The sequence below is a fragment of the Cetorhinus maximus genome, chromosome 26 (genome assembly GCF_964194155.1).
Source record: "Cetorhinus maximus chromosome 26, sCetMax3.hap1.1, whole genome shotgun sequence".
Lineage (NCBI taxonomy): Eukaryota > Metazoa > Chordata > Chondrichthyes > Lamniformes > Cetorhinidae > Cetorhinus > Cetorhinus maximus.
Window position 1 is genome coordinate 1,004,439 of NC_135904.1, and position 14,611 is coordinate 1,019,049.

The 14,611-nt window shown below is 40.4% G+C and overlaps 1 protein-coding gene across 3 annotated transcripts in view; it reads left to right on the forward strand.

Annotated features, from left to right (window-relative positions):
* Window positions 1–243: 243 nt before the first annotated feature.
* The window catches only part of clpxa (caseinolytic mitochondrial matrix peptidase chaperone subunit Xa), a 38,283-nt gene continuing 23,915 nt past the window's right edge, over window positions 244–14,611 (forward strand). For 2 of the 3 annotated variants that reach the window (XM_078529945.1, XM_078529947.1), the window contains exons 1-5: window positions 244–611; window positions 5,587–5,747; window positions 5,995–6,115; window positions 9,449–9,603; window positions 11,044–11,203. In XM_078529945.1, coding sequence (XP_078386071.1) covers window positions 539–611; window positions 5,587–5,747; window positions 5,995–6,115; window positions 9,449–9,603; window positions 11,044–11,203 — 670 coding nt within the window. In that variant the 5' untranslated portion in view covers window positions 244–538. The remainder of the gene's footprint in view (window positions 612–5,586; window positions 5,748–5,994; window positions 6,116–9,448; window positions 9,604–11,043; window positions 11,204–14,611) is intronic. The other variant, XM_078529946.1, reaches the window with a different exon arrangement.

Genomic DNA, 14,611 nt, shown 5'->3' on the forward strand with positions numbered 1-14,611 from the left:
TTAAGACGAGAATGTACCTAATTCGACGCATCTCTGCAAAAAAAAAAAAGAAGCCCAGCGCTGTGTGACCGATTGGGCCGCCAGTGTGTTTGCCTATCCTGTCCACCATTTGCCCATCCAATATGGCTGCCGGGCTGGGCCCACGTGACCGCCGCCTGCCGAGAGGCGCTCGGCGTCAACCGGAAGTCAGGTGCTGACCCCGGAAGTGGTTTCTTCGGGCGGGGGTCGTAACCGTGCGTCAGTGGCGGAGGGTCGGTGGGGGGCAGGGTTTTCTCGCGCTCTCTGTCTCTGTGGAAGTTTATTATTATTATTATTGTTGTTTTTGACAGGGGGAAGCCTGTCCCGATAGCGGATCCCGATCTCTCGGTTATAAATCTCGGACCCGCTTGCCTGGAACTGCGGCTGGAGCCCGAGCTTTTGTTTCTGGCCTGAGCCGATTGGGGCCTCTTCAGGAGGGAGAGGGAAGCCCCGACCGCCGAGGCCGAGCCTGAGGAGGAGGAGGAGGACGAGGGCCTGTCCTGTCCAGGCCAGGCCAGAAATGTCCTGCGTCGTGGTGATGTGTACCTGCTCGTCGGCTGCACGGCTCCTCCGCTCATCCATAACCGGGTTGGGTAAGAGCCGGGCTGGGGTGGAACTGAGCGGGGGCTTAAGAGAAAAAAATCATAAGTAATCTTCAGTTAAAGGCCAGGCTAATCCGCTCACTTGCCCCGCAGGAACGCTGGTGATTACCTGCTGGCGGACACTGTCGGTATTATTTGTGTTGCAGCCTTGGCTCGGTGAAAGCGCTCTCGCCACTGGGTCAGAAAGTTGTTGATTCAAGCCCGGATCGAGATCGTATGATCTTTGGTTGCAAGCACTGAGTCACTGTTACACTGTCAGAGATGCTGCTTTTTTGGTTAAACCAGGCCCCTGTCGGCTTTGTCAGGTGGACATAAGTTCCACGCATTTGAGCATCACCAACTCCTAAAACTGATGATCTGGTCATTTATTTCATTTTTGCCTGTGAGAGCTGCTTGTGTGCAAATTGGCTACCGTGTTTCCTATATTACAACAGTGACTACACTTTAAAGGTTCTTCGTTGGCTGTAAAGTGCTTTGGATGTCATGAAAGTACCCCATATAAATATAAGTCTTTTTTCAACTCTTTGGACTCCTTCATACTGTTTTACTGAAGGCTGCTGTTTTTGGGAGAAAAAGGTGAACAATGCAATGATATAAGCATTATTATGTCACGTGTATGATGCAGTGATGACCAGGCACATGCTATCATGCTGGCAGAGTTTGCTCAAGATTTCCCAGTACTGTTTTGACAACTCTAAAAACATTTCCTGCTCCTTTGTTGTCAACCTGTTTGACTGGCATCTGGTCCTGGATGAATCTCAATTTCCTTGTGTTAAACAATGGGAAGGCCTTTGTGCTTGTCCACAGCCACAAACGTGATACACTTGCTTCTAATTCCGCCTTCCCTTGGATGAAAGTGGCTGATTACACCCGTGGCGTTTTATTCACAAAATCTACTACCTGTGGAATGTGCATAGACCACAGGGATCCTACATCAGCATATCAACCACATCTCCATGTATATGAATATGTATATTATGTGAATCTATTTCTAATAAAAACTATTTGTGGGTTAACATGAACACTGAAGATAATTAACTTAAACACTCATGTGGAGACTAGAACTAGGGTCACAGTTTTAAAAATCAGAGGTCTCCCTTTTAGACAGATGAAGAGAATTTTTTTTTCTCTTTGAGGGTCGTTATTCTGTGGAATTCTGTTCGTCAGAAAGCATTGGAGGCTGGATCATTGAATTCATTCAAGGTTGAGTTGGATACTTTTTTTTATGGATAAGGAGTCAATGATTATGGGGGGCAGACATGGAAGTGGAGTTGAGACCACAACCAGATCAGCCATGATCTTAGTGAATTTTCAGATAACCCAGTTCCCTCTTGATTGTGGTGGAGGCAGGTCCGCTCTCAGGCAATGCATTCCAGATCTGAGGCTGTAAAATGCCTAATCGGAAGATGAGGTGCTATTCCTGCAGTTTGCATTGGGCTTCACTGCAACATTGCAGCAGGCCAAAGACATCAACCTGTTTGTCCTTTTGAAGTTCTACACTATCCTCCTCACAGTTTACAATACTTCCAAGTTTTGTATCGTCTGCAAATTTTGAAATTATGCCCTGTACACAGAGGTCTAGGTCATTAATATATATCAGGAAGAGCAGGGGTTCTAACACTGACCTCTTGTGAATTCCATTATAAACCTTCCAACAGTTCAAAAAACAACTGTTAATCTCTACCCTCTGTTTCCTGTCATTCAGCTAATTTCATATGCCTGAGCTCTAACTATGCTCACAAGTCTGATGCATGGCATGTTATTCAATGCCTTTTGGAAGTAAATAAATAAATAATCCAGCATTTATTTCATTTTCAAAGTTTATAACAACAAAATTAAAAGCCTTGACAAGTACAGTCTGAAAGCACTGATTGGTGGACAATATGTGCCAGCCTTTGTCAACATTTATCAACTCGGTCATTTCAACACTGAAAATGGGGCATCATTTAGCTGTATGCTGTCAAATTCTTCAATTCCCACCGCCACTTGTCTTGCAAATTGAGAGGGTGGTTTATCACCAAAGGTGATCACTTTTGATAATATCCATCTGCTAATTGAAAATGAGAAATGGAGAGGGATGTATGTGAGGGTAACATTCATCCAAACGAGAGATGGGCACCTTTATAGCAGACGCCTTCAGAAAATTTTTCTTCATGCTTCAACATGTGGAGTAAACTTTCAGATAAACAACATTGGAACCATGTACAAAACAATTGGATGCTCCAATAGAAGTGGGAAGAGGGATTAGAATCTCTGGTTCGATGACACCGTGAGCAGAATAACCTTCCTCATCCATAATTACCTTGTGGTTATTATGATCGCTGGTAATTAAGTGCCAGGTAAGACCATCTTGAAAAAGAAAGTTATGCTACTACCCTTGAACCTTTTAATGATACCACTATCGGTGAATTACCTGCTGTCAACATCCTGGGGTCAACATTGACCGGGAGTCAAACTGGAATATTTATATCAGTATTCTGGAAGGACAGAGGCTGAGTGCCACATTACTCACTTCCAGACCTTTCAAAGCCTCTCCAACGTCTCCAAGCTCAAAGCAAGAAGAGTATTCAAGTCGGCTCAGGAATACTCACCTAATGCCAGGATAAGAGCAGCCGCAACATCACATGAGAAGCTTGATACTGTCCCATATGTGATAGTTGATGATTGTGTCCATACCACTGGACTCACACCAGCACACTCTGCCTGCAGTATTTATATGTACCAGCTGCAGGAAGCACTTCAGCAACTCACCAAGGTTACTTCAACAATATTTCCCCTGCCATATGACCTCTAACACCAAGAAGAACAAGAACAGCAATGTTGTGGGAACACTATCGCCTCCAAGTTATACACCATTCTGACTTGGACATATTATCTTTCCTTCACTTGTTGCTTGTTCAACAAATATCCTGGGAGTTTGCCATCTGGTCTGTTGTGGAATGCCACCACCCTCAGAACTGCAGTAGTTCAAGGAGAAGGCCTATCCTCAGCTCTGAGGGCAAGAGAGTGGACATTCATTCATATGGCACCTTTCATGAGCTTGGGATGTCCCAAAGCAATTTAAAGATAACAAAATACTTATGAAGTATAATCATCACTCTTGCACTGTAGAGAAACATGGGATGCAATTTTTTTAACTCCTCCATGGGGTGTGGGTGTCACTGGCTAGGCCAACAGTTTTTTGATTGCTCAACCCTAATTGCCCTTGAAAGTGGTGGTGAGCCAACTTGAACTGCTGCAGTCCATCCACAGTGCTGTTAAGAAGGGAGTTCCAGGATTTTGACCCAGTGACAGTGAAGGAATTTTGAGCACAGCAAGCATCCACATTTCCTTCCAGGTTAGCATGAGATTAGCTAATGCCAGGAAAAGGAAGCCGAACCCATATTTTTTTTGTTCCTGCCTAATAGGTGGTGTACAGAGAGAACTTTTTTCTGCTGATTTGCATGTTTAAGAAAAGCTTGTTGAAAATGAGTAATGAGGTTGTAATCAGGTAGTCAAGACTGCTGGATACAATAAAAAGATCTTGGATTGGTTTGTAAAATGAGTTTGAAGATTAGTTTATAGTTTGAACAGACCAGTATATTTTTAAGCTTGGACTGATTCTGAAGCTGTTGCCAGTAGTTCTGGCATCTCATTGCTGTGCTGTTTACAAGAACTCTTTGCCCTGAAGTGACTACTGCTGTGTAGTGCTGCATTATTAGGGACACCTTTGAGAGCACGAGCAGGCAGCCAAGGACCTATTTGCTCATACAGCTCTTAAATAGAGAAAGTAGAGCTCTATGCACATGTACTTCTCTTCAGATAACACTTTCCTTTGGAACAAGTTCTCAAAAACTTCATATCACCTTTTGTACCAAGTGATCATACTCAGGATAAGGCTACCTACGGGGGGAATGTGGGAGAGTGACACTAGGTGAATTGCTTCTTTGGAGAGCCAGTGCTGACACAATAGGCCGAATGGTGGCCTCCTGTACTGCAGCTATTCTGTAATGCTATTCATGGTAAAGTTACTACCAAACTTCCTGTTGCTCAGTAATTGGCATTGTCCATGCATTTGATAACAGTGGGATGTAGAAGATCAAACTGCATTGACACTGAACGTAGAATATAATTTTTGCAGTAATTAATGTAATGTTATTTGAGGAATTGGCTGCCCAATTTTCCATTTTAAAAAGTCAGTGCCTAACAATGATCTATAGTGGAAAAGAATTGTGAATAAGAAACAACCTCTGAAATATGAAGTTTTGCAGAATCATTGTTAAGAGTGATTCGAAAGAATTTTTTTTTAAAATCAAGGGGTGTGGACGTTACTGGCTAGGCCAGCATTTTTATTTCCCTTCCCTCATTGCCTTTGAAGGGTGTGGTGAGTCACCTTCTTGAACTGCTGTAGTCTATCTGGTGTAGGTACACACACAGTGCTGTTAGAGAGGGAGTTCCAAGATTTTGACCCAGCGACAGTGAAAGAATGGCAATATATTTCCAAGTCAGGATGGTGTGTGGCTTGGAGGGGATCTTGTGGATGGTGGTGTTCCCATGTGCCTGCTGCCCTTGTCCTTCTAGGTGGTAGAGGTCGCAGATTTGGAAGGTGCTGTCGAAAGAGATGTGGTGAGTTGCTACAGTGCACCCTGTGGATGGTACACACTGCTGCCTCTGTGTGCCAGTTTTGGAGGGATTGAATGTTTAAGGTGGTGGTGGTGGTGGTGGGGTGCCAATGAAGCTAGCTAATTTATCCTGGATGATGTCAAACTTTTGAGTGTTGTTGGAGCAGCTGCCCTCATCCAAGCAAGTGGAGAGTGTTCCATCACACTCCTGGCTTGAGCCTTGTAGATGGCGAACAAGCTTTGGGCAGCCAGGAGATGAGTTACTTGCTGCAGAATTCCTAGCCCCTGACCTGCTCCTGTAGCCACAGTATTTATATGGCTGGTCCAGTTCAGTTTCAGGTCAAAAATCTATGTTTCTATTTCAGGGTTTGCATCTGCACGATTCCATTTCCCACTCCTGGGACACTCGGCGAGTTTTGAAACACAGGGAGGAAGAAAAGTTACTTGTAGGACATTTTGTGAGACTGTTACTCTACTTGCATCGAAAGATGGGGGTACTAAAGACATTTCTGGAGATAATAACAAGGTAATCTTGACTTTCTTATGAAATTCTATATTTCTCTTCTGATATGTCTCTACTGAACAGAATATGTTCTAGAATTTTATGTCTTGGCTTTTCCTGTTTAATTGCCATTTGAAGTTACTTTGTACCATCAAATTTATAAACTTATGGAACTTGTGCATCTGCAGTAAACTTGGACTGAACTCTCCAGATGGAGTGATACATGTTTAACATAGAGTTTGTAATTGCTGGCTTACTAAAATGTTTGCAGAAGTCTGTCAGCGAAGGGGGCAACAAGCAATCATCAGGATCAGGTGGTTCAGGAAAAGGTGGAAACCAGCTACGGTGCCCAAAGTGTGGTGACCCATGCACTCATGTGGAGACCTTTGTTTGTAAGTAATATATAGACTAACTTTGTCTAACTGATCATCTTGTCTGCAGGACATTAACAAGGTTTATCACTGAAAGACAGCTTGGTGTTCATTCTAATTGGAAACTCTACATTACCTCTTCTGTTTATAGTTTTTGTTATAGTAACATAAGTCTTTCCTCTTTTTTCCCCCACCCATAACTCTCTTAATCCCCTTTCCACAAAGCTATTGACTGTCCAACCTTCCTAACTGCCCTCCATGCTATCTGGCATTGTAATGATTTCCTCTTCTTGCGCATTGTTCTCTTCCCTTGCAAGAATATGCCTCCACCATCAACCTTTCTGCCATTTGCAGTCTATATCTCTGTCTCCAACCTCCCTTTCTGCTCTAAAATCTACAACAACTCACTTCCTACATTCTTGCCCATCTCTCCCACAATTCTTTGTTTGAATTTCTCTAATCAGGCCTTTGTCCCTCCCACAGCACAGAAAAAAATTTAAGGAAAGTCATGAAGGGCATTCACTGTTTCTGTGACTGTGACCTCTTTCTCTTTAACTTCTGTGCAACATTTGACACATGCAACCATGCCAACTTCTTCCAGTGCATCTGCTGTCCAGCTCAGCTCAGTAGTTCACTTTTAGTGAACCAAGCATAAGCAGAGCATCTGTAGCAATGGCTTCTCTTCCCACACAGACACCTCAGGAGCCTCGCAAAGTTCCAAGCTTGGCTCACTCTTCTTGTGAATCTACATGCTGTCCACAAGTTGTTTGTGAAATACTTGGATTTTACAACACATCTTAGAACTATGACAACATGCATTATTTATATACCATACCAATTATTGTGTTGAATACTAGTGGTAGTGCTTGGTGGTAAGATCAGACCCAATTAATAATGTATCCCATGTTTTGTGGATCTGATTTTACATAATAGAATTAGAATAATCATTTACTAAACTCAGATTAAATTAGAACTGAACGTTAAAAATGCTGTCATTATGGTAACATTTGAAAGCCATTGAATATAAAATTAATTGGACTTGATTATCAATGGGTGGTTCCAACACTATTGTGTTTAATAAAAATGGTAATGTTAACAGTGCGAGGTTAGGTTTATTATTTTTAAATGATTGGTCTGGTCACAGCATGGCCCCTTCAAGGCGTAGTTAGTTCCTAACCGAATGAATTTGCAATAAAGGAGAAGTCTTATAGGTCAGTAGCTATTTTCATTAGCAACAGGATTATGCATTCTGTGCAAAGTAACAAGGTCACACTTTTTTTTGTTGTATTAAGTAGTGACAGCAAGGTTGGCAGTATAATTTCTGTCCCTAGTCTAAATTGTAATTGTAAAGGTCATTGATCTTTCCTATGGTGCTGTATGTTATCTTGATTCATTTTATAAACCTATGAGATATGTATGAAATTTATCTGAAATAACGATAGTCACAAAAGCTTTTGTATAAAAAAAATTGGTGTTAAGAAGTTTTTTTGCTTGCTGATGTAGCACATTAAAGGTGCAAGAATCCTGGTTTTATAGTCGTTTGCCACCCTCACCACCAATGATTGCCACTGCTGTGGGAAGGTGCAAAGTGGATCTTGTAGTCCCAATCCATCGGAGGGTGATGAAATCTGGTAGAAATTTACACACATTCCACCAGTGAGTTGTCAGCCCAAAGCTTTATTAGCAGATGTCTAGGAGTCTTTCCTTAGGAGAAAATGGTGCTGGGTGAAGGGATTTTTAAGCTATTGAAACATCAGTCTAGGCCTGTTAGGAATTAAAGCTGAAATACCTTTTACAGGAAAAAAATTGGCTGTATTCTATGAAAATCAGTTATGGATATAGTGGAGATGCTAATTATAGAGAATTGACCAGTAGGTTAGGAACTCTGTCTGACGAGGTGGGTGTTTGCTTAATGTTTGGAGGGTGCCTTCATCCTGTATTTGAAGTTATAGATATGCAAGTTGGAAGTAACTTTTCCCACTCATTTGACAATGCTGCTGTGTAGCCATTTTTAATTCTGAGAGTCCAGTTGTGATTTTTGTTTCTCTCCTGTTAGATTGAGAAGTAAGTTTGCCAAATTAAGAATGACAGACATTTATTCTATTTGGGAACACAGAGTCTAGTAACTTCTTGGTGAAAGAGGAACTAAAACATTGAAGCTGGTTAAGAATCTGGATGGATGTTGCACTGCTAACTAATAGAAGACAGAAAATTGGGATAAGTGGGGCATTTTCGGGATGGCAACCTGTAACCCGTGGAGTGCCACAGGGATCAGTGCTGGGGCCACAATTATTGACAATATATATTAAAGACTTAGATGAGGGAAGTGAATGTACTATCGCCAAGTTTGCGGCTGACACAAAAATAGGTGGGAAGGCAAGTAGTGAGGATGTCACAAGGAGCCTATGGAGGGATATAGACAGGTTAAGTGGGCAAAAACTTGGCAGATGGAATATAATGTGGGGAAATGTGAGGTTATGCACTTTGGCAGGAAGAATAGAGGAGCAGAATATTATTTAAATGGAAAGACTGCAGAAGGCTGCAGCACAGAGGGATTTGGGAGCCCTTGTGCATGAATCTCATAAAGCTAACATACAAGTTCAACAGGCAATAGGGAAGGCAAATGGAATGCTGGCCTTTTATTTCAAAGGGAATGGAGTATAAAAATAGGGAAGTCTTGCTAAAATTATACAAGGCACTAGTTAGACCACACCTAGAATACTGTGAACAGTTTTGGTCCCCTTACTGGCATTGGAGGTAGTCCAGAGAAGGTTCACAAGGTTGATCCCGAGTATGGAGGGATTTTCTTATGAGGCTAGGTTGAGTTGGTTGGGCCTGTACTCATTGGAATTTAAAAGAATGAGAGGCGACCTTATTGAAACATATAAGATTCTTAGGGGGCTTGACAGGGTAGATGCTGAGAGGTTGTTTCCCCTTGTGGGTGAGTCCAGGACCAGAGGGCCTAATCTTAGAGTAAGGGTTTGCCCATTTAAAACAGAGATGAGGAGGAATTTCTTCTCTGAGGATAGTCAATCTGTGGAATTCTTTACCGCAGAGGGCTGTAGAGGCTGGGTCGTTAAGCATATTCAAGGCTGAGATAGACAGATTTTTAATCAGTAAGGGAATCAAGGGTTAATGGGAAAAGGCAGAAAAGCGGAGTTGAGGATTATCAGATCGGCCATGATCTCATTGAATGGCAGAGCAGACTTGATGGGCCGAATGGACAACTTCTGCTCCTATGTCTTATGGTCTTATTATCAATATTCAACAAATTTTTAACGTGACACAAATTGAAGCTCATTGACAAAGCTGGTGTTACGAAAACATGTTTTAGGAAGTCTTCTCATCTTGCAGCTTCAACACGCTTTGTGAAATGTGAAAAATGCCACCATTTTTTTGTGGTACTGTCTGAAGCAGACTCCAAGAAGAGTTTAAACAAAGAGCCAGAATCAGCAGCAGAAGCTGTGAAATTAGCTTTCCAACAGAAACCACCACCACCTCCAAAAAAGGTAAAATCTATCCATGTGCCATAATATATAAATTGTATATAGTACAATTATTCTGTAGTAACCAAGGTACGCCAAACTGAAATGATACTGATACTCAGACATAACTTGAGTGACAATGTTACAGCTGTTCATTTAGATTGAAGAGATGTTGGTCTTTCCTCATTGCAGCGCTCCCGGAGTACTGTTCAGAAGTGTCGACATAGATTATGGGCTGTAGTGGGACTTAAGGCATGTTTTTCTGACTTGGAGAACTAAAGCTAACTGAAGGTTGACCTGAGTCATGCAGTTCTCTTAGCAGTAAATATAGACATTTAAACCAGTTGGCCTCTTGACTTCTGTTGCCAAGGGGGATCCACTAGTGAGTAAGTAAACATTTGCACATTTATTAAATGTCTTGCATCAAAGTTACCCACTTTTACAGTTGGCAAACAATTTTATTTTTAATAAGTGAGAGAATACTGATACATCAGTTCTTTCATCTCAATATTTTATAATTAACTGGATTTGCCTATTTACAGAGTTGGCCTTAAATGCAACGGCCAACTTAGCAACTAAACGTTGCAACCACAATCCAGACCTAAGACTTCCCAAGAACAACAGTATGCAGGTCCAATTGGATGATAACGGTTTCTTGAGAAAAGTACTGGAGAGTGCAGAGATCTCCATCAACAAAGTGTTTTCAGGAGAGGAGTAGAAAAATTGAGAAAATTGCTAACAAAAGATTGCTAAAATGGTCCACTTTTTGCTTGGCAATTTAAACAAAACAAAGGAGAAAGCAGCTTCATGGAGATTTGCCATGTAGTGTTCCTGGATGGAAACTACATATCTGGTCCACCTCCAACTGACTCATTTATCTGGAGAAGGTACTGTTTCCATCAGAAATATTTTGTGTGGCCACATGGCCTTTATATTGCAGCCTCAACCACACTAACCACATTACATTGACCTTGGACAAGACCACCATAATTATTCTCTCATGAGTATCCTCTAAGCAAGAACAGACTGGAACTGCTCCCCAGCTTCTGCCATTATTTCATGACGTGGGTTAAGTCTGGAAATGAGGCTCGTTAGTTATATAATCATAGTGGAAAGTGATGGTACTAGTTATATTCTTTGAGATGATTTATTAGAAAAACCATTGGATTAAATGTCACTCCTTTGGCATATTTGTACCAATATACTTGATGGTATCTTTGTTACACCATAATATTCAACTTGTGCATGTATATGCCATGGATTATTACCAATTCATTAATCCGCTTATTTTTGAACTAGATTATGTGACTTCTTATCACATCCACCCTTATGTGACTCACTAGTCGTGTTTATTTTTTTTCAATTGCATATTATTGCCTTGTATGCTTGCATCTCATTATATGCTAATGCTCAAAAGTCTCATTGAACTATTCTTGACATAGCCTGATTTTAATTTTGTTTCAGATATACAGTTATCTCGACAAATATGTAGTTGGTCAGTCCTATGCCAAGAAGGTGCTTTCAGTTGCTGTGTACAACCACTATAAGCGCATTTACAACAATATTCCAACTAGTCTGAGACAGCAAACAGAAGTAGAAAAACAGGCCTCTCTGACACCTCGGGGTTAGTATTTTACTATCTTTATGAACGCATTGTTAATTTTAAGACTTGATAGTTCAGATTGTTGAGTTGGACTTGAGTGAAAGTGCTGTTGCCTGTAGTTCATTCAGATTTTGCAAAGTTTTTGGAAAGGGCTGGTGAAGAATAACCAATCCTGTATGCAAGTTTGTTAATTTCCTTTGTATAAAGCTGATGATTTATTAGCAAGTCTATTTTTTCCATTCTGTACACATGGCATCAATGTACTGCAGCAATATATGTACTGTTTCACAGACCAATAACTCAACATCGGCTGCAAGCAAGATGCTTGCTCAGAGAGAGTGAAAATCATGGACTAGTAGATTAAATGCAACTAATAGTTTTGAGAAATGGGTTATCTGTCCATACTGATAACATATGCTATGCAGCAGAATATGATCCTAAATAGAAAAATAATCTTGAAATCACTTCTTTGTGTATATACGAGTGACCCTGCAGATCAATTGTGCAGACTTCAGTGAATCTGCATGTGGCATTGAAAGTGTTGAATCATCTTCACAAACATCTAGCAAATAAAAAGTGAAATAAATTGACTGAATTGCAAATCTGGTGTGAATAAACACTGGTTTTTGTATCTCAATTAGATTGATATATTTATTCCATATATATTGGATTAGGCACATTGTCAAACCAGCAACATCTTGGGCACTGTGTCTTAGCAAAATCTCTTGCTAACTAAGCCTCACAGTAGCCAAATCATCTTTCTTTGGTATGTTATAAAAGCACAACAAATGCAGGTCAACTGATAGTTCTTTTCTGTTCTTGAGAGCAGTGTCCAACTGTAAACTATAGACCTGTCATTCTAGACAATTCCCACTTAAATTTGTTAATGCAACTTCGGCTGAAGATGTTTATTTGTAGCATTGCTAAATTGTTTATGAAGCATGGGTCATGTTATGAGCTAACTGTTGCGTCAGCAACCTCCAACTAATGTAAAATCCTTGTCTACTTGATTCATGACTACTTCATGGGTAAGATCAAGAGATCTATCCGTAAGGTGGCCAATCATCACCATTGTCGTGCTCTAGTAAACATCATTTGCAACACAATCTAATTTAAACTTCAGTTCCTAGAATAAATGATGGCAAATAGGCCACTACGTTTTGTCTGTTACCACTGCTGAGCCATTTTCTTGGTGCTTGCAAAGGATAAACAAATAAAAGGTTAGAATATTCACTCTGGTAACTGCCATGTTTAAAATACAAACAGACATACAGTCATTAAACTTGAAAAAGTATTCCACACTGACAAAGTTTGATCCACTCTAAAGTGTGCCTGTCTCCTAGAACTAATTTTTCTAGCCCTGGATTTTATTGTACCACTGTGAAAAAAACAAAGGAAACCATGTATTTGGCTCAGCCACATCTACAGAAAGCAAAATTCTAGCAGGAGCACTGTTCTTGCAGTTTTATTTTAATTGAACAATGGAGCTATCCTCTGATATTTGTTAAACTTCAAAGAATGAGGAACACAATACCAAATGTAGATAATCTAACATTGAGTTACCCAGATTTCAAGGAATTTTAAGTGGTGTCAATTTTTTGTTTGTATCTTATGTATATGTTTGCTTCTCTTAGGCAAGAATATATGTGTGCAGTCTTTCGCTAAAAGGATGTCAATGAACCATCAAGGTTAAAACCAACAGTTAATTTTGTTTGTGTAATCTAGGTTATGCAGACAGATTAGCCTAAAACAATGATGTTTCGTTGTATGCATTACTCAGCAAAGTAATTCTGTATCATGCAAAGTGAGCAGGGCATCGGCACAGTAAAACCCAAGCATGACTTGTTTGGTGGGAAGGGGAAGAGAGGAAATGGTTATCAAAGATGGTTTCTGTACATACTGTGGGAGATGGGAGAAGGCATTAAAGAAGAGCTTTTGATATTCTTGTGAATTTTAAAACTTTTTAAGCAGCATTTACTTAATCAGAGCATCTTACATTGTCGCAGTGAAATAGGTTAATGTGTAAATAAAAACAATTTTGAAAGGTAATCTCATGTTTAAATTTTCTTTATTAGCTGTTGAAAGTTGGTAACAGGATTTTAAGTGGTTTCATTAGCTTTTGAACCACAATGAGATTCAAGGAACCAGTAATGCAATTCTCTGAAAACCTGAACATTTACTGCCTGATGACTTGAAATGTGAAAATAAAGTTAGATGGATTTACATATCCTCAGGTTCCTGCATCTGTCTGAACAAAGACAAGTTAGAGGGGTATGACATAGTACTGTTAGATTTGATCTTTGCACATGATTCTGCTGTGTTTGGGATCTCCAATTTTGATACCTAACCATGGTTATTGACCTGCTCTATCATAAAGAACTAAGGATTGATCAGAGTTCTCAACTCTCATGTTGTAAGGTGGTGTGCGGACAATTTATGATTCTTTAAGGTGGCAGTGAGAACAAGTTCTTAAAAGTAAGTGTTTGCATTTGGTTTAAAAAGAGAAAAAAAAACTTCTGAATGGCTGCTGAATGTCCACTGGCCCCTTTTGCAAGATCTCGCTCTGCAGAATTTCCTGCGCTGTGCTTTGCTTTAGTTAACATTCCATCTATGTACAGTACAAGATTTTTTTCATTATTTCCATTACAGTGAGAACTTGGGTCCTGCCATGGCACATTAGATACTCTCAGTGGATACAAACTCCCCAGTTTAGAAATAATGGGGCGGGTGAGCTACTGAAAGCAATTGCTAACTGTTGGATTCCAGTGATAAAATATTTGTTATGCAGACTGTCTTTATATTTGGAAAATTGGAAATAATGTATTAGAAATCTAATCTGGTTTTTTCAGTAAATTTTGAAAATTATTCTGCTACATAAAAGTTGCTCTAATGGTAAAGAGCTTGAACTTGGGCAACCTGTTTGTTAGCTTTGAACTAGGCAAAGCTACCGCTCCTGAGAGAAGTAATCACAAATAATCTCCATTTATTCCATTTAAAATTATTCATATGATGATCATTTCTGCTCCCAGGGCAGCACATTGTTCACGGGTCAAAGTATTCCCATCCACCAAAAGAGGACTGACCAAACCTTAACTCATTCCTCAGCCTAGAAGGGGAAAAAAAAAAATTAGAAGCTCACCGATATAACCAAGAGCATTATTGCACAGAAACAGCAATTGCCCCATCATGTATGCACCCTCCTCCAATGCCTCTCCACTATCGTCCAGCTGTGTGGGATTGCTCTCATCTGGTCCCATTCTTATCTCTCTAATTGTGCTCACAAAATCACTTACAATAGCTTCTTTACCTGCTCCCGCACCATTATCTCTGCTTTCCTCCAAGGATATATCCTTGTACCCATCCTATTTCTCAGTGACATCATCTGAAGGCACAGCATTAGCTTTCACCCAGTACTACCTCGACACAATG